Here is a 25,579-nt window from a genome sequence, read left to right on the forward strand (position 1 = left end):
TGTGGATGGAGATAGAGGGGCAGCACAATACAGGGGGATATCTGGCTCCATGCTATCAGCACTGACAATCTGACAGGGGCCCAGTGAGGGGTGGCTTTAGCAAAAGTAGACAGATTGATTCAAAAGCACCTAGAAAACTGAAGATTTTTTTTCAAGCTAAAAATGTTATTCTACTCTCTAAAGCAACTTCTAGGCCATTGGTGCTTTCACTGTACTGCTGAACTAAAAGCAATTCAAAGGTCTTTTAATCTTGTCATTCGACTAATGTTTATATACCAATTTAAAAAAAAATCTGGGTCAAAACTAAGTGCTATACTATGTTAAAATAAAAAGCTATTCATAGGTGAATAGCAAAGGGAGAATGCCAAAAAGGGTTGAAATATGCAAACCTGGGTCCCAGTGCAAGGCTCAAAAATTTGATTAGAACAATCTCAGTAAAAGTAGGAAGTATATATCTTCATCCTGCTCAAGTGATTACTTTTGTATTTTCAAGTACATGCTAACAACAACAACAAAAAAAATCCACAATCTACTAATATTACTAAATTGCAAATCTTCCTATTGTTCCAGCAATGTAACAGGTGTTAGAACATAATTAGCAATATATATTTCCATCTCTTCTGTGGGCTTGCCCATAGTGCTGTAGTGTATTCACAGGTAATTGTAAATGGAAAAGATTTCAGTCAGATATTCACAAGACCAGAGGACAATAAACACACTTTTCTCCCAAGAAACTGAACAATGCTCATGTTATTTTGATAAAGGTTTGTCTAGATTCTTTTTTCAGAGGCATTACTGTGATGTTGTTACCACTCTAAAGTTCTAGGGCTCCCACAGAGCTGTTGCCCAGCCTGTTTCCCTCCAGTCTCTCTGAAGACAGACACAAAACTTGACATTTGTCCCTGATTCAACTGCACTTGATTTGCCTCCAACCATTTCTCTAAGGTGTCTGTTCCCCTTTGAATTGCAGTCCTGTCTTCTACAGCACACCATCCAGCCCTACTATTAGATCTAACAAATAATATTGGAGCCTGGTTGGATCTCTAATCTAAGTACTTCTTTAATTCTGATAACAACTTAAGAACTATGCTACAGTGTTTTTCCAATCAGTCTCATACCCACCTGCAAGTCATTTCACTTATACCATATTGACTACTTTGGTTACTAGGACACCCTCTCCAAACAGAAGTAGGAGTTAAAAATATGGAAAATAATTATTACTTGGATGCAGCATCATCAGATGGATCTCTTCAGAGAAAATTGCTGTGTTAAGGGAAATCAGGACAACAAATGTTAGGTGATTAATGCTCCTTGGACTACTTATCCTAGCACTTTGGTCTGTATGTGTTTGTTTTCTGTGCCACAAAACCAGTAACCTCTCTCTTGAGTTAAAAATACAGTAATTAAAAAAATAAAAGTCTTTTTTTAGAACAATCTTCTTTCCTATACTGAAAGTGAGCCCATACAAAGAGTGACAAGAACAGTGAGATCAGCTTTTAATATATATAAGACTTCTACTGTTTGTATCTGTGTACATCTTTTGTATTTTACACTTTTTCTACTGCTTTATTTTCAAAGTATGAAACTCTCATACAAGTGCTGGTGACTGAGAGGTGGAGCTGCCAGTCCTGCAGGAGTACCTGCCCGTAAGTGAGCGGGGTAAAGCTGGAGAGGAACACTGCAAAAGCAATGTGGTTCCCCTGATCAAGAATAACCTTTTTCTTCCCTACAACAATGCTGTGCTTTTTTTTCTTTTAAGCCTATTTTATCAGCTAATTCTACTGTATTTCTTTTCAGAAATACAGTAGAAATAGCTGATAAATGTGTTCTGAGCTGTGCAGATACTCCATTCGTCTCTGCACCAACAGAAAATTCAAGGAAAATTTGCCCACATAAAAAGAAGCACATTAAAAAAAATGAAATTCACATAAGTATTTTAACCTGCAGTATATAAATCTTATTTTTCTAGTGCTTGCTCTGTTCATAGTTTTTAAAAAAAGAAAATAAACAGACTCTGCTACATTATCTCATGCATCATTCAGAAGGCAGCACTTCCATACAAGAATAGCAGATTTCTCCTCAAATAACAGGATTTCTTTATACCCATAAATGACATCAGAAGATCACAGACATGATTTTGCCAGAAATATTAAAATCTTGCTCAAAGCCAAATTGAAAACTGTCTCTGTGTCACCCCCCCCAGAAGGGTTAACAGGGGAAGTAAAGTTGAAATCCAGCAGCTCAGAAGCAAGAACTAAAATACCCCAGCATACAAGTTAACAAAATCAAACTGAATAATCATTTAGTGCTGCAGAAATATGCCCGTGGTCAAGATCAAAAAGAATTTAGAAAACAGGAAACTTATCCAATTTTCTAAGCTTCAGGCTTTGAATGAATCTGTAACCTGGAGAATGCATTATGCAGTGCTTGTTTGCATCAAATGAGAATGTGACACCATATCTGCAACCTTATTATCTTAACATCATATTGCATAAAGTGAATTAACAGAAATTACTCTGCAGATCTCTTTGAAAGTCAGCTATTTTTTTCCACCTCATCCCCTTTGAGAAGTAACAAAACTCTTTAAGATAACTAGAAAACTCAATATTCAAGGACAAAAAAAAAACAAAAAACAAAACAAAAAAAAAACCACAACAAAAACCAACCAAAAAACCCAATGCAAGTCCCTAATAAGCATTTCAATTCAATGGCAACTTTTTGCTTTTTTGAACACAGAGCACCTAAACTTCTTCTCATAAACGCTGAAACACAACCTTTTAAAGCTTTTTAAAAAGTGTTCTCCACTGTCCTTCCTCCCCATCCAAGCCCAGTATAATTTAATGAAACATTAGGCTCTAGAGGAATGGCTTTTTCTGAGCAGAACAGGAGAACAATTTGCACCCAGCTCTAACAAAAGACAGTAATCTCTTCCCTCCTGTTGGCACTGCAATAGCAACAAAGAAAAACATGGCTTTTGTAACCAGACATCAAATACAGCTTGTCAAAAATCTACTCCTCTCTCTTCCTTTTAAAAAAAGGAAAAAGCATCAGCTTCGCAAATCATCTGTTATTACAAAAATTAAATGCTTGTTTGGCCATAAAAATGCTCTATTTGACACACCAAGTTTGCTGTTAGGTTACCACTGCTTCTGTTTTATTATACTTATTACTATTTATCATGTGAATCCACTCACCTGCACTGACACCAACAGACAACACAAGCTCAGGACTCTGTTCAGGGCTAGCTGATAACAAATTGTGCTGCTTGCATACAAGCTCAGGGATGTGTACCCAGCATTTTCCACACACATGATCTTTAGATAAACCTGTGCAGCAGAAAGCCTAGTGCTTAATTAAGACAAGTAACTCAGCATCTAAAATTCCCTGGACAACTCGCATTTTATGAAGGCACAAACCCCTGGGAAAGTCAGAAAATTGGTGTAACACCCAGCACCTGGCAGGCCATGGTGTGCAATACTGGGAATGCTTCACCTCACACACTGTCTGAGCAGCCTTCAAATCTCACTTCGTGTCAAAGCAGAGAAAGAAGATGAAATCAGACAAGACTTTATGGAACAGCAAAATTACAGACTAATATAGAACAGCTTCAGTCCTAGTGAGGGATCTGGGAGGAATATTTAAGTTCCCTACTGCAGGCACATCAAGAATCAAACATTAAATCTTTCAGGCTATATGACTTATTACTTCAAACCATGCAGACCCATGGAAAGGAACAGACTTCCTGTTTTCTCATTATCTATAAATTTCCTCACCACTGCAGAGAAGCGATCAGACGAAGAGTCTATTACGTTGTTGAACAAAAAGGTGAAGGGTTAGGTAAGAACTGTAGATGACTTAAACCTAAGTTCAGCATTTTAAGCATCTCATCAAGTAAAACAAACCAGATACCAATTTCACAATTGAGAAAAAAGTAGAAGGGAGTCTCACCAATACCAACAAATAATAATGTACTACAAAGACTGAGAAGAACAAAATTAAATCCCCCCGCAAAAAAAGAAACTGAACTCAGAGAAAATGGACAAAATTACAGAACTGAAGGACATGATGAAAAGGACACACTGGCAGCTGGAGAAAAGGAAAAGATACCTGTGCCTATGGCCATGCCAATAATGAGCTCAAACAAGGCCAAACCACACCTGAGCTGTATCCAAAGGCAGCTCTTCCCTTCAGAGGTAGACAGTGACCTCTCTGTGTGGTTCTTGGTGCTGTGACATGCTAGAAATTATATGGAACACTCAGGGAACAGACTTTGAGAAGATTTTTTTTTTTTTTTAAGAAACCAGCTCTTGCAGTTAGTTGGTATTCAGCTCTCCTTAGGTCAAGACTTTACCAAGTCTAACTGGAAAGAAATGGTAAAATGCTTTCCCCACAACGACATTTATCAAATTTTCAGCACAGGATTAGCAGCAACAAAACCAAGAGCTAGGGACAAAAATACAAGTGGCTGAGTAGCCTATACCCAAGCAAATACTGACATCAACCATTTCTGCAGTGTCCTGCTAAAGGGGTCCAATGATTGATATATTTGCATTTACAAAGAGAGAAATGCTTGTGTGGTTTAAGAAAGAATTTTGAAGCAATATGGACTTCTTTGGCCTGATTCCTAACCTTTTGCCAAAGAAATATTCTCCTTTAAAAGTTACCTATCCATGGCAAGGGGACATTCAATTTTTTCCTCACAAATCTCAAACATAATTTGTCAGTAAATAAAGCTATTTCAGCACATATTATTCAGTCCCATGTCTTAGAGCAATTGAGGAAATTTGCTATCATTACATAAAATCCTTCCATAGCTATTCACGACTACACAGTACTGCAGAAGAGTTGTAAGATCATGATAAATCATCACTGCTATCACAACAAACAACATAAAGAACACTTTACAAGTTGTTAAGGGACAAAAAAAGTAAAGATCTGCATGCAAATTTAAAATATTCCATTATATTAATGCCTGTGGCATTCCATCTAACAGAAAACAGTATCGATACCATGGCCAGATTCTACCAGTTATTATCATTGCTTAAAATACACAAACAAGCTCAAAAAAATAAATTGGTGCAATGAAAAGAAAGCATAATTACTTACAACCTTATAAATTGTTTAAAAAATTTGTCTGACTCCATCTTTCAGAGCAGAGAGCAATGAGTAACATTGCAGCAGATGCAGAAGCCATGTCTATAGCACCATCTCAATCAGCAGCCCATGCCACAGCTCCCTGGTGATTTTAATGGGAGCTATACTCAGAATTTCATATATGAAGTATACAAAGAGAGTGCATTTAATTGTATAAATACAGACTTAACCACATGCCCATGTTTGAATTTAGTGTTTTACTATGTTAAGTGACAATTTTCTCCTGACCCTACTGTTTATTACCTTAAAAAAAATTAACATTTTATTTATTTATTCATAATATTTTCCCTCAGTTTGGTGTTTGTCTATTTTACACCCTGTTACTTCATTTATTTTTTTGCTCCTTCCTGCTTTCCTTCTCAAACACAAGCTGAATAAGGCATCTAACATAGGGTCTTGAACTTGAGCCAAATTGACATCTCAGTATTCATACTAAAACCACAGAAAATTTCCACATCATTCAAATTAATATTTCACAGACAAATTGGATGACTTGGCAGTTCTTACTGCTGCAACTTTAGTTCCATGTCACAGTGAAAACTGAGATGCTGAATGACAACTCTCAATTATTAATTCTTTATACTTAATAAATTGTACATTAACCTTTTCTGTCCATATCAGCAAGGCATCACTGGATTACATGTAATATTATTTATGAATCTTCTTTAGAACATACATACAGAAATAAAATCATGTGAACAAACTCAGCTGGCCCAAGTGACCACAGAAGAGTGACCCCAGAGCTCACAGAACCAGGGTGTTGCCCATTTTCCCAAAGAGGTATCTACCCACTGCAAAGATTTAGATTGGCAGTACAAATTAACATCATTCTTCTGAGTCTGAGCTCTAGCCAGAATCCTCAGGGTTTGGTTCCAAATGCTTCCAGCTTGGTAACCTGTTTTAGTCCCATCTCTCTGTGTGTTGGACCCAGGAGTGTGCAGTCCTGCTCTGCAGCTAAGGTGTGTCCTGTGTTGATGCTCAAGAACTCACCTGAAAATGCTTTCCTGAAAGATTGTAACACACTTTTAACAGTTCCCTGTATTTCTTCTGTTTTTTTTCCCCCTCCACTTCTGCCTTTTCAATCTCACTTTTATTCTTCCATACACTTTAATTAAAATCACTGAGCTTTTGAAGTTTCCTATTAAATAAAGGCATATCTTGCACACCAGGTGGGCAATTACAAGCACTCACTGCTTGGGCTGCTGGTGAATTTTTTAGATTAACTCACCTAGCTCTTAGCAGAGTAGAAACACATCATTAGACAACATTCACATTCAAAGGAGGCATTAGGAAAAGTGAGACAACTAACTGCATTTCACTTATTTTTAAAATGTAAACAAAACTGATGATACATCCTCTTATGAGGGAACAAGTAGAAGAGGCAAATACCAGTAAGATATGTGACAGAAGTTCTCAGGACTGCAGGATTTGGGCTGTTATATTTAAAGACTTACTGTTTTTCTGTTTCTTGCCAGAATTTTTTGCCAACTCTATAACAGAGTCGAATGTGACACTACCAAAACCAGGTAACTCAAATGAAACCACTATTTTGAGTTAGCTATTTTTATTTATGCTGCAGATTATGAGAGCATTCATCTACTATTTCATATGTAATCAATCAGGAATAAACCAACCAAATAATAACAAATACTGTGTAATATCAGTCATTCATTGGATCAACATGACAGGCAGAAAACCTGCTTGAATAGACTTCACTGAACAACATAAAGCTGCAAGCTGCTTAATGCAAGTCTGTCCAAGCAAAAGGAACAAAGGAATTGCAGCATTTTTCCTTAAATGTCTTATTAAACCCAGTATAAATCTATTGATATTGAGCATTAACCAATACACAACTGATAAAACCTCTGGAAGAGTGACAAAATTCATGGCAATTCATACATGCACAGTCATTAAATCTTCTTTACTCTGCCAGACTGATCTCACCGTGCATAAGACTTGGCAACCAAGTGCAGGAGGCCAGAGCCTTGGCAACCACGTCCCTGGACAAGCTCCCAAAACATGCCAGGAAGTGGTGAAAGCTGACCATGATAGAAGCATACTGCAGCTCCTGAGAGCTGCAATCCTGCACAGATGTACATTTCTGCTGAGGCTGGACAGGAACACACCAGCCTCAGTGAAACAACTCTTGGCTGCTCTGAACAATCCCTTTCAAACTCAAATGAATACTCAACTTCCAAGGACGTGTGGAATAGGAGGATATTTTACTAAAAGCAATTTAGCCAAAGAAAAAGAAGATGGGAAAGTAATAAATTAACCCAGCCAGCTGTACAGAGCTCAAGAAGCAGAAGAGGCCAAGACGATAAAGCAGCAATGGTGCTGTTCCCCATCTGCACCTCTGGAGATTGGCTCAGCCTTGTTACTGGGTGAACCCACAAACTGGCAAGAGAACCAGAAGTCTGGTCCACTGAGACCATCCAATGACCTGTACCTGGAAACAGCTTCTCCAATGGCATGGCAGAACCTTCTGGGCTCCCTTCCTGCTGCCTTCAGAGACTGCATAATCAATGAAATATGACGATCAACACTGATTGCAATGGCAAAATTGGCTTTTAATGGCAATCAACCTGAGTTATAACTGGCTGCTCTAAATTAATCAGAGTGACACAGAACAGCTCTAGTTTCTCCACACACACTGACTTTTATTAGCAATGTTACATCCTTTAAGTGGAGAGCAGTCTTTCTCAAGCTACTGCTGTTATTTTAAATGCCTCTCACACTGTGAACAAATTTCCTTACCAAGACTCTCAAAGCAGTTCTCTAAATCTCAGATCACTAAATTAAGCAGTCATTCAAGCAGCTTATCTCATTAATCATGAGGAGGCAAAGATCTTATGATTTACAGTCAAAACCAAAACTGATTTTCTCTCAAAGGCCAAAACAATTCATCTGAACATCCTTAAAGGAAACATAAGAATGAGACAGTTCATAATAACTTCAGACAAACCTAGTAGGGTTCAAATCATTCCATTTGCCTCACATGACTGCATTTTTTTTCTTTTCCAACTTCCCCTTAATTGGAAAATTAAGGAACGTATCTTGCCAAAGCAGAGATTTTTGGTGTGTTTTGTGATTCTCCTGGTTGAAGAGAGTACACCTCTCCTCCTGTCCATCTCCCACACCTTATTTTGTTTTTTCTTTTAATAAAGCTTCCATACCTACAAAAAAAGTCCTCAAAAAACACTCCAGAATTGACAGAAAATCTGGTTGAGCTCAATTGTGCCTATCTAGTCTATGTAGGGAACATCACAAATGGCCAACAAGATAAATCTTAAAGGACTGGACCTTATACTAGTGCCATATGTAATCATCTGTTACATCATCTTTTCAGCTACATTGTTTCATCTTGAATGTTCATCACAAACCCTTTTAATCCATGTCTTTTTATATGGTCTCATTGAGTTTCCTAGACCCTGAATTTATGGTAAAAAATAAAATATGGATCTCTGAAGTAGTTCTTTGCTTTGTCGAGGAATATGAAACTTACAGTCCCACTGTTATTGACAGAATAGGCTGTCCATGGATCTTCTACATGGAACTCTCATTGAATCTGGTGCAAATATGAGTTCCAGAAATTGGTGAAAAGTTCAAAACTGTATCTACAGATCATCCCACACCTACTGACCTGTTTAGGACATGTTAAAGACCTTCTACATCACTGAATTCTCTCAAGAGAAATATGATGATACTCAAAACACCTTTTTTTGCTTGTGCCATCTAGATTACCTTCAATATCTGTGATCTGGATTACTTTCAATACCAATCCTGATACCTTTCAAAGGAAGTTACCTTGCCTTTGCTGCATATCCTCATCTGAGCAAAATAAAACAAACTAATGTAATATTTATAAGGTAATAAGCTCAAAGAATCTCATAAGAATGCGTTAACTGGGATATAGATGATCCATGATCCCCTAAAACTGTATTATACTCACATGTGATTTACAGCAAGCATTTCTAAAGTAAAATGCATTTTGTCTTAACATTTGTCTCTTTGAAAAGCCTACATAGAAATAGCAACACCAATAAATATTTTATAACATTATGCATAATACTAATAAAAAGTCTTCTAAGCTAACATATAGAAAATCAAAATTTCAAATAACTTTTCAAAAGGGAGTTTAGCAAGTTAGGAGTCACGTGATTTTTTGTGAAATAGACACATTCATAAAATATCCACATTCACAAAACCTGTTATTAAACCACTGGCTATCCAGCCATGGTATGCTGTTACAACAGATTGATTTCCCCCTTTCAGACCAGCACCAGCAGATTGTACCACATTTCACACCAGGGATTTTGTAAAGCCAACTGCCCTATAAGCTTTGCTGAACCTTTTAATTCCCAGTCTCAGTGACTTCAAAATAACATCAACTGCTCCCATGGGAACTTTTGGAAGCTACACTGATGGTGCTGAATTTCCCCCCACTGACAAAGGGTGATGAGTCACCTCAGCACTAATCCTAAAATCTCCAAAGTGTAGTAAGTGTCCTCAAAGGAAGGGTGAGGCAGCACAGGGACACTCTCCAATCCCAGAGCTGGGCTGAATTTCTGCCATGACAGGAAAACACAGATTTCTGTGTGTGTACCTCTGGGGGCACACATGTGTAGACATCAAGTCACTTGTGTCAGCAGAAAGGTGGCATTTCAACAGTGTTTCTTACTATATTTAGAGTGTGAAATTTTATTGATTCACAAAGAAGCAAGGAATTCATGGGTCATGACAAATGGATTGGTTTATTTTTAATCAGCTCTAGTAAGAGCCTAAACTCAAACCTAATTATTTCCTGCATGATTTTCTAAAATTTTTGTCAGCATATGCATTAGTGCTGAGTTCTCAGTTCCAATTCTAATCCTCTTTGCTCTATTTCACAAGTATGTGCAAAGAGAATTTCAGCATTGTTTTCCTCATGATTGTAGCCACTGATTCCAAAGAAGGACTAAATTACTGAACTCCACTAGGCATATTTCTATTTTATATGAAAAAACTTCTGGGAAGTACTTGTGACTCACTTCATACATGCCAAGATTTATAATGGGTAAGGGCTGCAAATTATATCCAAACAACAAATTCAAGATTGCCTTGATCTACTGTACAGTGACCACAGAAGAATGTTTAGGTGACGTATCTGGGGTAATGAACCCAGAACCAACACACTTTAAGGGCCAAACAAGTTTAAAAACATACAGCCTTTTACAATTGCAAGGCCTCTTCACTGGAAGTTGATTCTGGAAGCCTCACTTCTGTGATGAAATCAAGGGCAGAAACTACTCTCATTGCAAGACAGAATGGAGAGGTCACTTAGTCTTGAAGAAGGCACCTTTGTACAAAGATTTGAAGCTTTATAGATAAGGAACTTTATAATTCTGGAAATAATGGTTATATTTGATTATCACTAAATAAAATCACTACTAGAAATGAGTTCTCATGGGGACTTTGTGAAGAGCAAATCACCCCTGAAAATTTCCTCCAGCTCTTATTCTTAATATATTTTAAAAGAGACTCAAAACAAGCATATCTAAAAAGAAGTCAAACACCACCTGGAAGCAGCTTAGAGGTTTCTCACAGAGAACATACACAAGGCCAGAGAAAACTCTTTGCCTCATATTTACTGCAGAGTTTAGAGACTTGAAGTACTTTATGCTGCTTTTCATGAAGCAAGTAACACAAAACTTTCATCTAGCTATAGTCTTCAGGCTACACACTGTGGTAAGATGAAAAGAAAGGTGGTCTGGATGAAAATGGATTCCTTTTGCTTGCAGCCATATTTATTATATCATTCATTACAGTGAATGAAAGCTAGAACATATTGCCATTTCTGGCAGAAAGCTTAAGAAAAAAAGAGCTGAAGAAAACTGAGCCTTTTCCCTCTATTAGATGAGGACAGCACAGAGAGAAACAAGAAATCTTTACTAAAGCAAAACATATGAAGCAATTTTAAGGTATTAACTTTGCACCAGAACAATATGCCTTGTTGTGCAAGAAATCCAAGGTGGCCACATTCCTTCTCTCACTTGAGAGGATAAACAAGATCCTGCAAATTAATGAAGTAAAAAATCAGAGTGCAACACCATGAGAAGGAGTTCTGTACACTTCCTAACTAGGAGCAAATAGCTGTATCTGAACCTGCCAGGAAACAGGATTTATGGTTTTACAGGCTGCTTTTCCTGAAAATTACAATGCAACTGGAAATTGATTCTTCCTCAGTTAAACAATGTCAGTTCTACTCCTTTTGAACTGAGCTCTCTCTTGCACTGTAGATGACATGAAACTACAGGAGCAGGTGGTGCATTGAGGAGGCAGCACATTCAACCCTAACATGCTACTAAGGTAATTGAAAATTCAGCAATACTGCACAGGGTAATTGAAAGACACAAACAGCTTTGATCTAAAATTGCCATTATCTAATATTGCAAACATCCATCTCTCAATCACATACACGGTTGTTTTAGGATCATAAAAACAATTTAAATATAATTATAATGCATGTTCAAGGCTTCTAATTTAATAAGGCTATATCTGGTTTTGCTACATCAAATTTTTTCTAATGTTCTATTATATAAAAGCAATTAGGAATCTACAAGCAATACAGCGGGGGGAATTTTTTTTATCAGAAAAGGTGCATTTGGTTAGAAGTCTTCTTACAGTAACACCACTCATCACTCTTATGTTGAGCAGCACCTGCCTTTGCCAGCTTTTAGGACAGGCATAATCACTTCTACTTGATGATAACAGGAGAGAGACAATGATCATGGAATATTTTGAAAATTGAGTACCTACATTACAAGCCTTCAAACTGAGCACAAAACGTTATCAGCAAAGCTGTAGGGTAAGACATCCTTCACCATAAAAACACAAGGAAAACAGCTCTACTCATCAAGTCTGGCATACAGGTGAGGCATGACATGGACACTGAAGAGGAATGCACAGGGATTGGCTGGAATGTTCTTCCCAACTAAACTGCATATAATTCCAGGCTTCAACTGTATTGAGCATTATAAAAGTCCCTTGGTCCATTAGGGTGTCATGTTGGGAAGAATCCCAAAGAAATCCAGTGCATGTGAATGCAGAAGTGCCTGTGCCCACACACAGATCTTCTGGGATGACACGACCATTGCTCAAGCTTTGCCCTCTGACATTTCCCTCTGGACTCGGAGCGGAGGTGCCAAAGGCCATTTAACAGGATCTCTCACTTTCAGACTCATCCTCTGGCAAGTTCTGCCGCTCCACTCCTGTGGCTGAGGTGCACACACCCTCTCTTCAGGCAAACAAGCAGCCCTGGCTGAAAACTCCATGCCAGTGCCACAGACCTTAGCAGGCTGGGGCACAGTGACCTGGAGCACTCTCTTGGCTTTAGCCTGTCTCCTCAGCCCTGCCCCATCTAACCTAGCACAGGGCAATCCACAGCCAGGACACACTCAACATCCTGCACCAGCTATCCCCTGGGGCTGTTCTGACTCAGGCAATCAGGATTTTGGCTGGCTGTGCCCAGGACTGACACACAAGCTGGTTCTAACCTGAAATGGGACTGCCAACACAGGAGGCAACGTGACCCCACTGGCGAGTCCAACTGGCTTCCTTGCTGATGACAAACCTTTGAAATTCAAGCTGCATTGGATTTAACATCCCCTTTAAACCTAGGCTGCCAAGAACCTCAACACTTTGTATAGTAAAGCAGACACTAAGTTACAGGAAGAAAGTTTCAATGTTCTATAAACCACTAAACACTAACTCAGGAGTCAGGCCAGAGCAGATTTTGCAAAAACTAATCCCAACCTTCGAAGTTAAAGAAGCTCCTACTGTCTGAGCAGCCTGTGGGATTTGAGAGGTGGCTTCTCCATGAGAGGGAGACAAAGGAGCACAATTCCTGATCTAAAAGGCATGGTTACTGTGCAAGAGAGACCCAAATGACAGACTTTGCCACCATCTGTAGAGGCTTTGAGGGAAAGAGGAATGGACAATGTAAGAGGCCACTGTATCAATTATTTCCCTGATCCATGCCTCTATTATTCTCTTCTTCCAATAAAACATTCACATTTCAATAGGAAAGAATTACCTCTACATGTGTTTCTTTCATCAGCCTGGCACACATTGTAAGATAATAAGGACAATGAATACATTTTCCTCCTGCCAGATGTGATCTGGAGTCAGAAACACCCCAGCTATAAATGAGTTCTACCAGCACCACAGGAATCCTTTATTTTATTTTTAAGTGACTTAAATAATCTAGAAATTATTTGCATCCACAAATTTTCAATCACCGAATGGTTGGAGGCTAATTGGAGAATTATCTTTCCAGCAGGGAAATATTCACACTTATTTTGCATGGCAGGTTCTACTCGCTGTTAAAGTAATGTTTGCTTATTTGTTCTAACAAAGGATGTTAATAAATGCATGGGTTTTGGAAGAGTAGATAAAACCCCTTGGAAACAGAATCTTTCCAGTGGTGCACTACATCCTCATGGCACCAAATCCTTACACTGGAAATGCTGGGACACATTCAGTTTCCATGCCTACAAAAATCCCTGTCCTTCCTCACAACCTTCAGACACACAGACCTGGAAGTTTTTTAAATATGCTTTCTTAGCTTTGTCCCAGAGAGACATTTTTCTTCTTTGCAAGCATTCTCTTATTACTCATTCATATTGGCAAAATTTTTGCTCATTTGATTAAAACTCCATAAAGATAATATGCTGTGGTTCTAAGACACCTGATTTGTCAGGCAAAACAAAAACTGCAGCCAAAAGACCATTAATTCCATCTAGGTTTCAGAAGAACCCAGAAAGGGTGGCAAGATCTCGCCCAGGTCACTTTTGCAGATCTCCAGTTCCTAATACAGCAGCTGCAGGTGAATTTATTACAGACATGAAGTTTCTTAGCCATGACTTGAGTGGGAATCGGCCCCACAGAGAGCCCGAAACTGCTTAGCCAAGTTGTACTTGAAACCTGAGCCAGGTTATGTTTGCACTCACACTTGTCAGCAGCACAGACAGACCTCAGGATGTTCTCATTAGCCACTGCATTTTAACAACAAACCAGATTTCCCCTCCAAACAAAACAAACAAACAAATCCCCACAACCCCACAGTGTAACTCGTTATTCTCCAAGTCAGACTTCAAAGACACTAACTCAGAAAATACTCAATTTTATCTTTTGAGATAATTTCAGACAGCTTGGCTTCCCTCTGCCCAACAAAGAGCTTTATGTGATCTAAGATGGCATAGTCTAATAAGAGAAAAATTACATAATTCATTTCATGTACCTCCTCTCATAAATGCAGATCAAAAATTATGATGAAGTTGATCACACTGGGGAATTGCAAGATTTTACATAAGGTAACATTTGGTTGCATTTAGCAAATAGAAATCTGTAAAAAACACAGACAACATTATAGTAGAGTAATAGGAAAAAATTTGATACTGACCAAAATTATCTCAGAACATAATGATGAGAAACTGATGTGTTTTTCTGTGCTTGTCTGAAGTCACAGCTATTAGTAGCACTGTTAATTGTATGAGAACACCACTTTCAGCTGAGATGCCAGTGCACTCTTAACAACACATTCAGGCCAAGGAAAAGTCCTGAGCCCACTCTGGGCAGGACAGGTGTGTTCAGAGCTGAATGGAGTGGATGTCTCACTGCTTTGGACATGTAGGAAAGCTGCTAGATTTGCTGGCCCTCTGTACTGGACCAGAAGAAGATATTTGGAACACATCAAACATGAGACAGGCCCACAGTGCAGCTGTGCACAAAGATTTGCAAAAGCTCCATACAACATATCTAGCAAAACACACCCTGCCTACAAGAAGCAGACTGACAAATAAGCAGTCAAATCTCACAAACATTCCCAGGCTGTAATTCAATTAATGCTTTCAACGACACAACTATTAAAAATATGCATGGCAATATGAATATTAGTCATCACAAACTTTGCATCAGCACTTCTACAGCTGTGTTCAGCAACTTGTCTAAGTCCTCAGGTACTGTTGTGTCTACTTGATTTCTTTGACACTCTGTCAATGAAAGGTTATACCTTATTATGTAAAATAAAATAATGACCAAAAGGAGTGAAATTTCAGGTAAGTTTCACTCAATGGACTAGAGACAAGATGATGAATGAATTCCCTTAGTTAATAGTCTGTAATCCAGTGACTGACTGCACTGCTTGCTGCCTCCTGCAACCACGGCACGTGGCAGAAAAACACAGGGCTTTCTGCCAATGGCCAAAGCAGGTGTCACTGCTTTCACACATACTGTGTAGTATGTAGCGCTTTCACACATGCTGCATTAGGACAGCATTTAATTAGGAATATCTAGCCTAGGCCAACATGATAAATGACCTTGTTTTTCATGGATGCTTTGTACCAACAGCTAAACCATTAACCTATAGAGGGACAAACTGGAATTTGGTGGATTTTAAAATATTGTTTGTACATAAAAACTCTGTAATGATTTTAAAACAAAGTAGAAGAAAAAACTGAAGGGCTCCCATTAGACTCAGCAATTCACAGCACATAGTGCGTTCTCCATTCCAGAGCAATTTAACTTTTTTAACAGTTATTTTAATTATATTCAAATTTCTACTGAGTTTAGGGAGAAGTAGATGTGCCATGGCTCCTACTGTAAAATTTAAAAATACCAATTTATCTGTTTATAGTGTATATGAAAACAAGTCAAAGTTAATGATGCCTAAAGGCTATTGCCTATTTTCAGCTTTACTACAAAAAACTTTAGAAATCAGTAGGGTCCATAAATCACTTGACTATTCTGCAAATCTTGTCGTTACACTTACAATTTCTTGCCCCTCTCTGGGGTTTAAGAATCTGCTTATCATTGCAAATGCTCTGCATACATTACAGACATAAGACTGTGTGAGACAAAAAACCACAGGCAGTAAAAAGCAAACTCCCTTCAGCCTCATTGTCTAAAGTTAGTAACACTATTTAGTCGCTCCTTGCTTTTATGAAGAGTAAGTTTTGCTTCTCCACCACTTTCCAGGTTCTCATTTAAAAATCAATGAGACTTCAAAAGAAATGAATACATTTTCTTGGAGGTGTGCACAGTTCTTCCAGAGCATGGATCAAAGCTGGACTAAATTTCTATAAACACTTCTCATTATTTTTGGAGGATTCACCAACTCTTTTAAGCATACTGGGGATTTCAAATCGGCCAGTAGGATTTGTCATTAGATCCAATTTCTATGGTTTCACAGACAGATTTACCTCTTTTTTTCAAGTTTATGATTATGCAACAGCAGTTTGTCATCAGCCCCTGCTCCCCACTTTTTAATTGTAAATGCATGCATTGCAAATCAAAGACATTCAGGTTTTGAGCTAATCAAACTGCACTAGAAATAACCATTTGAAAAGTAGAAATTAAGGCCAGTACTTCCCTAATACACATTCCCACAGACTAGTGCTTCACAGCTTCGTGCCCAATAAGTGAGGCCACAGAACAGAAAGACATCAATGAGCAGAGGTAACTCTAACAATCAAAGGGATCAAACTCCAGTTAAGATTAATACTAATTGCACATTAATTAATCATTCTAGACACATATCTCAACTTTCTGGATTGATAGGAGTTATAGGCCTTACCCTTTTTCATTTATAAATAAGGCTAGACAGGATATTCTTAACAAACACCCTTGCACATGCGTTCCTTCAACACAATCCAAAACAGTCAGAGAGAATTCAGACCAGTCATTCAAGTAAAATTCCTCTGCACAAAAAGAATTCAGTGGCTCCAATCATTTCTTCAAATAAAGCAGCTGATTGTAACTTCAGAAAGCAACACCAAGTGGCTAACAGGAAGATCAAAGCATTTTACTGTCTGCATTGAGAAGATTACACTGCTAGACTAAAAGCAATTCAGACAAAGACTGATGAAAGATGAATCCATTTTCTTTTGGAACTGAGCTGTTTGGACATTAAAGTATTTGGACCATTTTACATTAGAACTCCCTATCAGAACCAGCAGTCTCCAACATTTATGGTCTTTCCTTTCCTTTGTTCAGAAAAGTACTTTGAAATGAATGGATGTAGTATTGTTGCATAGCCAAAAATAAATTTGTAGCAGAACTAGTTAACTGTTTTTTGCACTCTCTCAAGACATACAGGATGGAACCAAATTCTCTCTCCTTTTCCCACACAAAATAGGAAGCAGATTATCATGGGTTGGTCCAGATTTGCACCCCTTTGCTTAATAAATGGAGTAATTTGCTAGAATAGAATCAGGTTTGTCACATCTGTGAATAGAAATCCTTATCCCGACCTCAGAAAACTGGCCAGTTCACTGGACAATGAACACTGCACTTGCTGCTACTTGCACACATTTACAATACAAGCACTGAAGATGAGAAACAAAAAGCTTGAAGTAACAGGCTTTCCAGAAGATGGTCAGCTAAGCAGGAAAGGTGAGAGGTTCCTGCAGTTTCACACCAAAAGCACTGAAAGAAAGGTGAGAGATACCTGAATCATATGAAATTGCCCAAACCTTCCAATATTAAAAGCTTGATCATGAATCTCTGACCAGGTTCAAAATGCACACATGCTTACAAAAGCTCATTTATATGTCTTAAAAGAATTCTTAAAAGCTCAATTGTAAATATTTCTGTGCTTCATTGTCACACGATGGAATGAAACCTCACAGAGAAAGTAACAATATTCTTGCTCCATAAAACATGGTTTGGAAACTGTGCTGAAAGAGATTCTGTAAATGCATGCAGGCTGCCTATTCTAACCAACTGAAGACAGTACAATTCACACATAATTGCCGAGCTCATTACATCAAATCTTGTAAATATTTTATTACACTGCTTTACAGAAAATGCTCTTTGAATCTGCCACTGCTGCACAATCTACACCTACTCAGCCATTATACAGGAAAGAGGTGAGTGCCATCATGCACAGCAGAGAACAAGGTATCACAAGCTGAACAGCAAAGAAAAAGCAAGTAGATACAGAGAATTTATACTGGCTAGTTTCTCTACGTGACAGCCTAAAAATTTAAGTATGTCTCGTTAAAGTTTTCCTTGTCAGTTTTCCGTTCCTTCAGCAGAACCCCACCTCACAAAAGGATGTGTAAAAATGGGCAACACATACAGCATGGAAGCAGCTGTAGCAGAAGCCTGCTACATAAGCCATACATCTTAGGTAGAAAAATAATACTTTATTGGGATTTTGCCTAAAAATACCAGCACTTCCATTCCACACACTAAATAACATTCTCAGCTTCCTTGCCTCCTGAAGTCTCCTATGGAAAGCAAACCACAAAAGAGGCATTGCCCAGAGATACTTAATCCTTTTGTGTTTGATGTCAGTCCACTCACTGTAGTATGAGGCAGTCAGAACTTATGCCAGACTATCTTTCCACACTTCATTCACAACCTTGCTTCATTAACTTGTCTTCTCCCCCTCTCTCTCCCAGTTAGCTAAAAAGCTATTACAAATCTGTTGCTAAAAATGATTAAGGTGCTCCCTTTCTGTGCACACTGAATGATACAATCTGCTGGAAAAAGACAACTGTCAGATTTGTCAAGAACCATTGACTGTCATGCTGTGCTTTTCTTCACTAGTAGTGGAAATTTGGGTGGGTTTAATTTGTAACCAATCAAGTCAGAGTAGGATAATGAGAAGTAAAACCAAATCTTAAGCACCTTTTACCCCATCCCTCTTCTTCCCAGGCTTGACTTCATCCCTGATGCTCTGCCTCCTCCCCTAAGCAATGCAGGGGAATGCCACCTCTGAAGTCCACCCACTACCAAAACCTTGGCATGCAAACCCATTTCACAGCTGAATAAGTCAATATTTCAGGTTTCATTTGCATTTACTGACAAACAGTTTGTACTGCTTGCATGCAAATACTGCTATATTTTTTAATGTAAAGCTTTAAATATAGAACTGGTCTTTAAAAATGAGTATTTGTGGAAAAATATTAAAGGCAATAAATAGCTGTGATATTCAAAATGAGGACAGAGTTATGAAACTAAATCAAGGATCCAGGCATCCATATTTCTTAGAAGCATGATTTTTCAGTTGAGAAGTAAGATGTAGCCCTATAGAGAAAAGCTATACATTAAACCACTAAACCCTTAAGAAGAAAAACAAACAAAACCCACCATCTATGTTAAGTGTACAATCATTACTCACAGGATAAAGAATCTACAAGCAGAAATGTTACCTCCTCACTTACTACTGGAAAAGAGATAGGTCTTTGGTTTATTAAGTCAGTGACAGTGGCTGCTACATGATCTAGCATATTTACTAAGCTAATTTCTGAATATACTGAATAAAAAAACTTATTTGTCTTAGTTGGCCTTTATCCCCTGAAAATTACTGGTATACTTCTATAAGCAATAGAAGTTTTCTATTGCTCACCTATTCTCTTGGGACAGATTAATGGGAGTAATATCTGGGGGAAAAAAAAATAGTAGCAGAAATAACTGAACAGCACAGCTGGTATTGTTGGAGAGATGGCACAAGAACTTTCATTTCAGAAGTGGAAAGGCAGAACTCTCAGCACTAAAATCAAACCAGATCCCAAAATACACATTTGGTGCCACCACTTGATTATTTCCTTGATTTGAGATGCATCTTTTTGCATTTTGATGTTTTTGTGACTGAAGTGTGACCATATTTTTAGCATCACCATTTGTGGCACAGAAACCCTGTTTATGGCATACATTTAAATTTACTGTCACTGTGGCTGATGTTTAACCTGTTACATGTGATCACTTACCACCACCCAACTACTGGTGAGCAAGACATGGAAAACTCTTCTACCTTCCTCATGTTTCCATAGGTTTTTCTAAGTATGCACCTTGGTAACTAATGGAACAGCCAGTCCACATGTTTATTAGCAAAACACAACACTCTGTTATTTAAGAAAAAATTTTTGAACTGGGAATATTAACTTTCATAAATTCTGTTACTGTCATAATCCTAACTGTGTATTTACAAAATGTGAAAATGCAGAGACCACCCAGTTATTTCACCCAGCACTGTATCTGTCTTCCTCCTTTAGTGTCAGGAATAAAAAGCTTCTCCATCTTCTACAGTCCCTTGTAACAGGCCATTTACATCCACATATGTTATACATACATATATGTATCAGATATTCTCATAAGAACTTTGGGGTACTTTTATACCCACTTAAAAATAACCCTTCCTCTTTTTATTTAAGAGGAAATCACAGGCACATCTATGAAGCTCAGAAAGACATGGCAAAACCAGCTCAACTCTAGTTGAGGGTACACAGAGTATGGATATAAGCTTTAGCAGCACGGGCCAACTTCCAAACTATTTTGATGAAAAATTAATTTTAAACAAAAAACCTGATCTGTTCTATTTATTTGGCATTGACAGCTCCACAAAAGTGATGCTGCTTTTCAGTGAAATTTACCAGTGCAGTTTTTCTTTTAAATAATACAAGAAAGTTGGATGACCTTTTTCACTCGTGTCTAAGCTGTCACACAGGCAGTTCACTCTTTCTCTGCTTACCAGAGAAAACCATCTTAAAGACAGGCTGACCTGAACCAGCACAGGCTGAGTGCTAGAGAACACAATCCATCTCACACAGGCAGCACCTCAGACTTCAACCTCTGTCAGTACTGACATGCACCAGCTTGGTCAGAAAACATCTCTGGACTCCAGGTAAATCATACCCCCTTTTCCAGGAAAAGCACAAGTGAGTATCAAGTGAGCTGCTCCTCGTGGTGTCCAAAGACCTGCCCAGCTCCTCCAGGCTGTGCTCAACAGCACAGACACTGCTTTAGATCATGATAAAATCTCTCCATCATAAACAAGAAGTAACACTAACAGGTACTTGCTAGTACTGAATCACCTCCCTTTATTGCAATGTTTCTCTTTATTGCAATCTCATTTTAATTAGCACTTACAAGACAGGCCTGTGAGATCTGGTGAAGCATGGGGCACACATGATGGGTTCTTAAGGCATCCATTTCTGTCTGTTTAGTAATTATGGTGAGTTGATGAACACTACCCAGCATATCAGACATTCATTAGGATGTTATCTTTGCTCTATAGGAGGGATTTCATATTTTCATATTACTTAAATATATGCTGTGGAGTTAAACAATTTTAAATACTCATAAACACAGGGAAAATGAAGTTTTATCTGTGTTTGAGTTTCATAAGCTCATACTGGTCAAAAAACTCCAAATTTTAGATAAAACTTGTGCTTTTTATTGATGCTCTCTGTGCTTGCCTGATCTCCAAAAATCTCCCCAAACCCAGCTAGTGTTCAAACCACCAGTTCAAATAAGGGAGAGTGGAGAAGGATAAATTATACAACTGATTTTCTTATGTAAACTCTGTATCCTAGGAAAAGGAGACATAAAACGCCAAGCAGTTTCTGTCACTGCAGATAATAAAAGCAGATCTTACAAAGGCTTTTGCTGGTAGGAGAGGCTCCATAATTTATTCCCAACAGTATTTTAATTTAGCCAACCTCAAACGAAACAAGCACAGGAGGAATTGCAATTCTGAAATGTTTTTCTCCGAGTGTTTCCCAGGATTACCCTGCTTTAACTACCCTTGCTGAAGGTTGTACCTTACATCAAAAACTTCTCTTAGTTTGCTAGTTTGATCCTCTAAAGCTTTTCCAATTACTCATTTCCCCTGACTTCTCAGCTATCACAGAGGAATAAAGAGGGCTGCACAGAGCAGGAAAGCAAAAAGAGAGGACAGAGAAATTCAGTTGGGCAAACCTACTTTCACAAAATGAGAGCATCAGTACAGCACTGCATTGGACAAGTTTTGGTAGCTTCTCATTAGAAGCTTTAACATAAACATGTTTTCAAAAATACCTTAAAAAGAATATTTATAAAACTATTCATCAATTTTTCTGCTTCATCCCTCAAAGCACACATATTTTTATGCAGAGTATTCAAAGTAGAGAAAATCTTGAACCATGTAGAGTGAAACTTGTGCTACAAACATTTTTCCAGATTTTAATTCTCAGCTAAGCAAAATAAATTTGAAATTCTCACTCTGATGATGAAGAAAAATGAACAAGACCAAATAACTTGCTGAGCCTCATATTTTTCTCTACAAGCACAGGCAATTCCTTCTGCTCAGTATAAAACTCATACCTAAAAAATTTTCACATCTGAAGAAGCTACCTTGAGAAGAAAAATAGAAGGGCACGAACTTCTTACAGGAAAACATAAAAACATTCTCTTTCCTCTCTAAACCCAAAAAATACTGGAACCTTACTAGCTTTTCTCTAGCATTCAGTTCTACTGAAGATACGATTTTATCCCTGTTACAGAGCATTTTGTGTAGAAATGGACATTCTTGAAATTCAGAAAAAGCTGCAGCTCAAAATAAAACAAATCTATTTCCCAGGTTTACTCCAGTCCAAGTACTTTTGCTGAGGGGAACATATAGATTAAAAGCTAGCCCTTAGTTTGCAAGTTTGATCCATATATTTCCATTTGCTTTTCCCCAGCTTCCAGGAGTCCCTGGACAAAGTTGTACCCCTGATCCACATACAAGAGTTTCCTCTTACTGTGAATTATGTGAAGCTGCATTGCAAACACGTTACACAGCTGTGCTGAAGCAGGAAGGGAACAGCTTTATCCACAGCCACAAGGGGTGGCACAAATGCTGAGCACGTATGGCAGCAGTGGGGCAACACCCTTGCATTCACTGATCACGCTTAAACTGAACACACTCTGGGCAGCAGCCACAGGAAGAGTCCCAGAGATGAAACACTGCTGTTCATGAAAGTTAAAGCAGCTGCACAGCTTTCACCAACACCACACAGAGATTCAGGCTCTGTATGGAAAACTTCACTATTTTAAATACTTTGAGAAGGGGGACTATGGTCATATTTTAATATTTATGAGGAATTCAACACAATAAAGGGATTAAAATATTTTCCTAACAGTTTACTAAGTGTTATAAATACCAACACCCACAAGTTTCTATATTTTACAAACATCAGAATTTAGCCACCATTGTAAGAATAATTCAGTCTTGGTGATCTCATGAGCCACATTTAGCTGATATTACACAAGTTACAACCAGCCTTCTACAGCAGCACCCAGCAGGACACACTAGATCCCATATTTTCCTAGCCTGCTACAAAGGCAAGCCTGAAGTAGCTCTGCAATATCCCCCCAGCCATGTCTGACATTTTAACAGCTTCTCTGCTGCTGCCTAAAGCCAGAGCAAAGGGATGGGTATGAAGGCAGAACACAGCCATCAGTCTTTGTTCTACCTCAAACCTTGGGAGCAAAGCCAAGGTGGCAGCTTCCTCTGCTCAGGCACCACACACACATACCCACACTGAGTCTTCTCCTTGCTGTTACTGCCAGGGAATACAGTTTGCTTCTGGAACAATCTACAGCTCCTAAATGGCACTAGACTATGTGGTATGCACCAAATACTTGCTTTCTCCTGCTGTCACCTCTCATGCAATGTACCCCTCCCAGCTCAGGACCCCATTCACCACGTTACATACAAAGAATCAACATCTACTGCCATTGCAACAATTCTTTCAGACCTCATTGCAGCATAAAAGATTCACAAGGAAAGAACACTGAAGGACAAATAAAGCATCATAAAATGTAGTCCGTGGGTCACTGCATGAGCACAGCTATAACAAGCTAATAAATCAGAATACCACAACACAAAATAGCACTTACTGACAGCAGGATCCACTGCTCTTCTTTCCTGCTCACAGGGCAATGGAGCCAGGGCTGCTACAGCAGCTCCACATCCATCAGGCATCTCCCAGCTACTTTGAAACCACCAAGTTCACCTCTCTGAGGCTGAAAGTACCCAGATCCTATTGCCCATCCTGAGCCTTTCCCTAGGGTGAGGAGTTGGATTCACGAGCATCCATAGTCATAACACTTTTAACTTTTCCTAAGGAGAAGCCAAAGCTCTCCATGGCACTTTTCCTTCAGAGGCAAGGCAGCAACTGCCCCCACACCTGCCTTGCCCTCAGGTGTTCTCAATCTCCCAGGGCCAGGGAACAAAGTTAATTAAAGTCATTAACAGCTTCAGCTGGGCTGGGCTGACCACAGCTGTGTCAGATCCTCACTACAAATTATCCTATATGGAGTGCACCTGGGTGGCAGGGTTAGTACTTACTGAAGTTACAGGAGAGATCACCTGGAGCACAAAGAAAGGCATTTTAATTTGGAATAGGTGATTTACCCTTCAAGGTTACACCCTACAGTTAGAGAGCAGACAGGAAGAGAATATATCTGCATAATAATATTTTATTAATGATACTAGCTGAAACACATCAAAGCCTTCCTTCCTGGTGCCTTAGTGTGTTCTTATACATCCAAGCAGGCAGGAAGAGCTGTGTCAGAGAGGAGAAGGTAGTCCACGCTCAGCCTTCTTACACCAAAAAAAATAAACCAGATATTATTATTAAAACTTTCATCTCGCTAGATATCCTGGAGAAGAACCTATAGAGCAAGGCTTTGATAAGTCCCACTGATTGCTCATGCTTTTAGCCCATTTTAAATGTAGAAACAACACTCTGTTGTAGAAACAACAACTTTTCCTCTGTTCAGGGAATAAGTATAATAATAACCCATGTAGGGTTCCTGTAGGGATTAATTATCTGTGAGGAATTCTGGGACCTGCTCTGGGGGGACTTAAGGACAGACCCAACAACAGCCTCACTGTGCTGGGAGAGCAAAGCAGTTCCTAGCATGCACTGCACGCCTAGGGAGAGATCCACAACTTCATGGGGCTCACTCAGGGCAAATCAATGCCAAAAAAATTTAAAAACTGCATAAATGAAGAATTAAAAGTAACACATTCAGACCTAATTGTGGATTATTTAGTAAACAATTTTAAAAATACTTAAATGTTTTCATCTAAACAAACAATTTGAATATAATCTTTCATTTTAAATCATATGAGTCCACCACATCTGTGAAGTTGGAGACAAATTTCAAAGGGAATATATGTATCAGCAGGCAGGCATTTGATTTTCTCTAATTAATGGGTTGACAAATTTAATGTATTCCTTGCCTCTGTATTTATAGCCAAAAAATTTAAATGACATAGTTAAGATATTATTGCTCATCAGAAACAAGCAGGATTAAGAGATTTTTAATGCAGACAAACATGAAATTCAAAAGATTGTGTTGGTTTTCTAAATATTGGGGGGAACTATTAAATGTATATACAAACAGTTCTTTAAAGAAAATAAATTTCACCTTCTCTCAAGACGCAGGATATTCTGTAAAAAAATTACTGATGGTTATAACAGCCAGTCTGATTGTTTTCCAAGTTTCCAAAATACCAAAGCTGCAAATGCCCAATAATGTTTTGGGAGATTTTCAATGACAGGGAAAAGCACTCCTGAGCCTTCATGTTACTGCTCTGACCTGCCTGGTCTCAGAAGCCATTCCA

The 25,579-nt window shown here is 38.5% G+C and overlaps 1 protein-coding gene across 2 annotated transcripts in view; it reads right to left on the reverse strand.

Annotated features, from left to right (window-relative positions):
* NRG3 (neuregulin 3) overlaps nt 1–25,579 on the reverse strand; it is a 332,572-nt gene that overhangs the window by 225,712 nt on the left and 81,281 nt on the right. The window contains exon 1 of one of the 2 annotated variants that reach the window (XM_018911016.3): nt 23,845–24,097. The exons of the other annotated variant lie outside the window; for it this stretch is intronic. Within the exon in view, the coding sequence (XP_018766561.3) occupies nt 23,845–23,929 (85 nt within the window). The 5' untranslated portion in view covers nt 23,930–24,097. Of the gene's footprint in view, nt 1–23,844; nt 24,098–25,579 lie in introns of those variants that run through there. 2 annotated transcript variants of the gene reach the window in all.

Source organism: Serinus canaria, chromosome 6, assembly GCF_022539315.1.
Source record: "Serinus canaria isolate serCan28SL12 chromosome 6, serCan2020, whole genome shotgun sequence".
Classification (NCBI taxonomy): Eukaryota; Metazoa; Chordata; class Aves; order Passeriformes; family Fringillidae; genus Serinus; species Serinus canaria.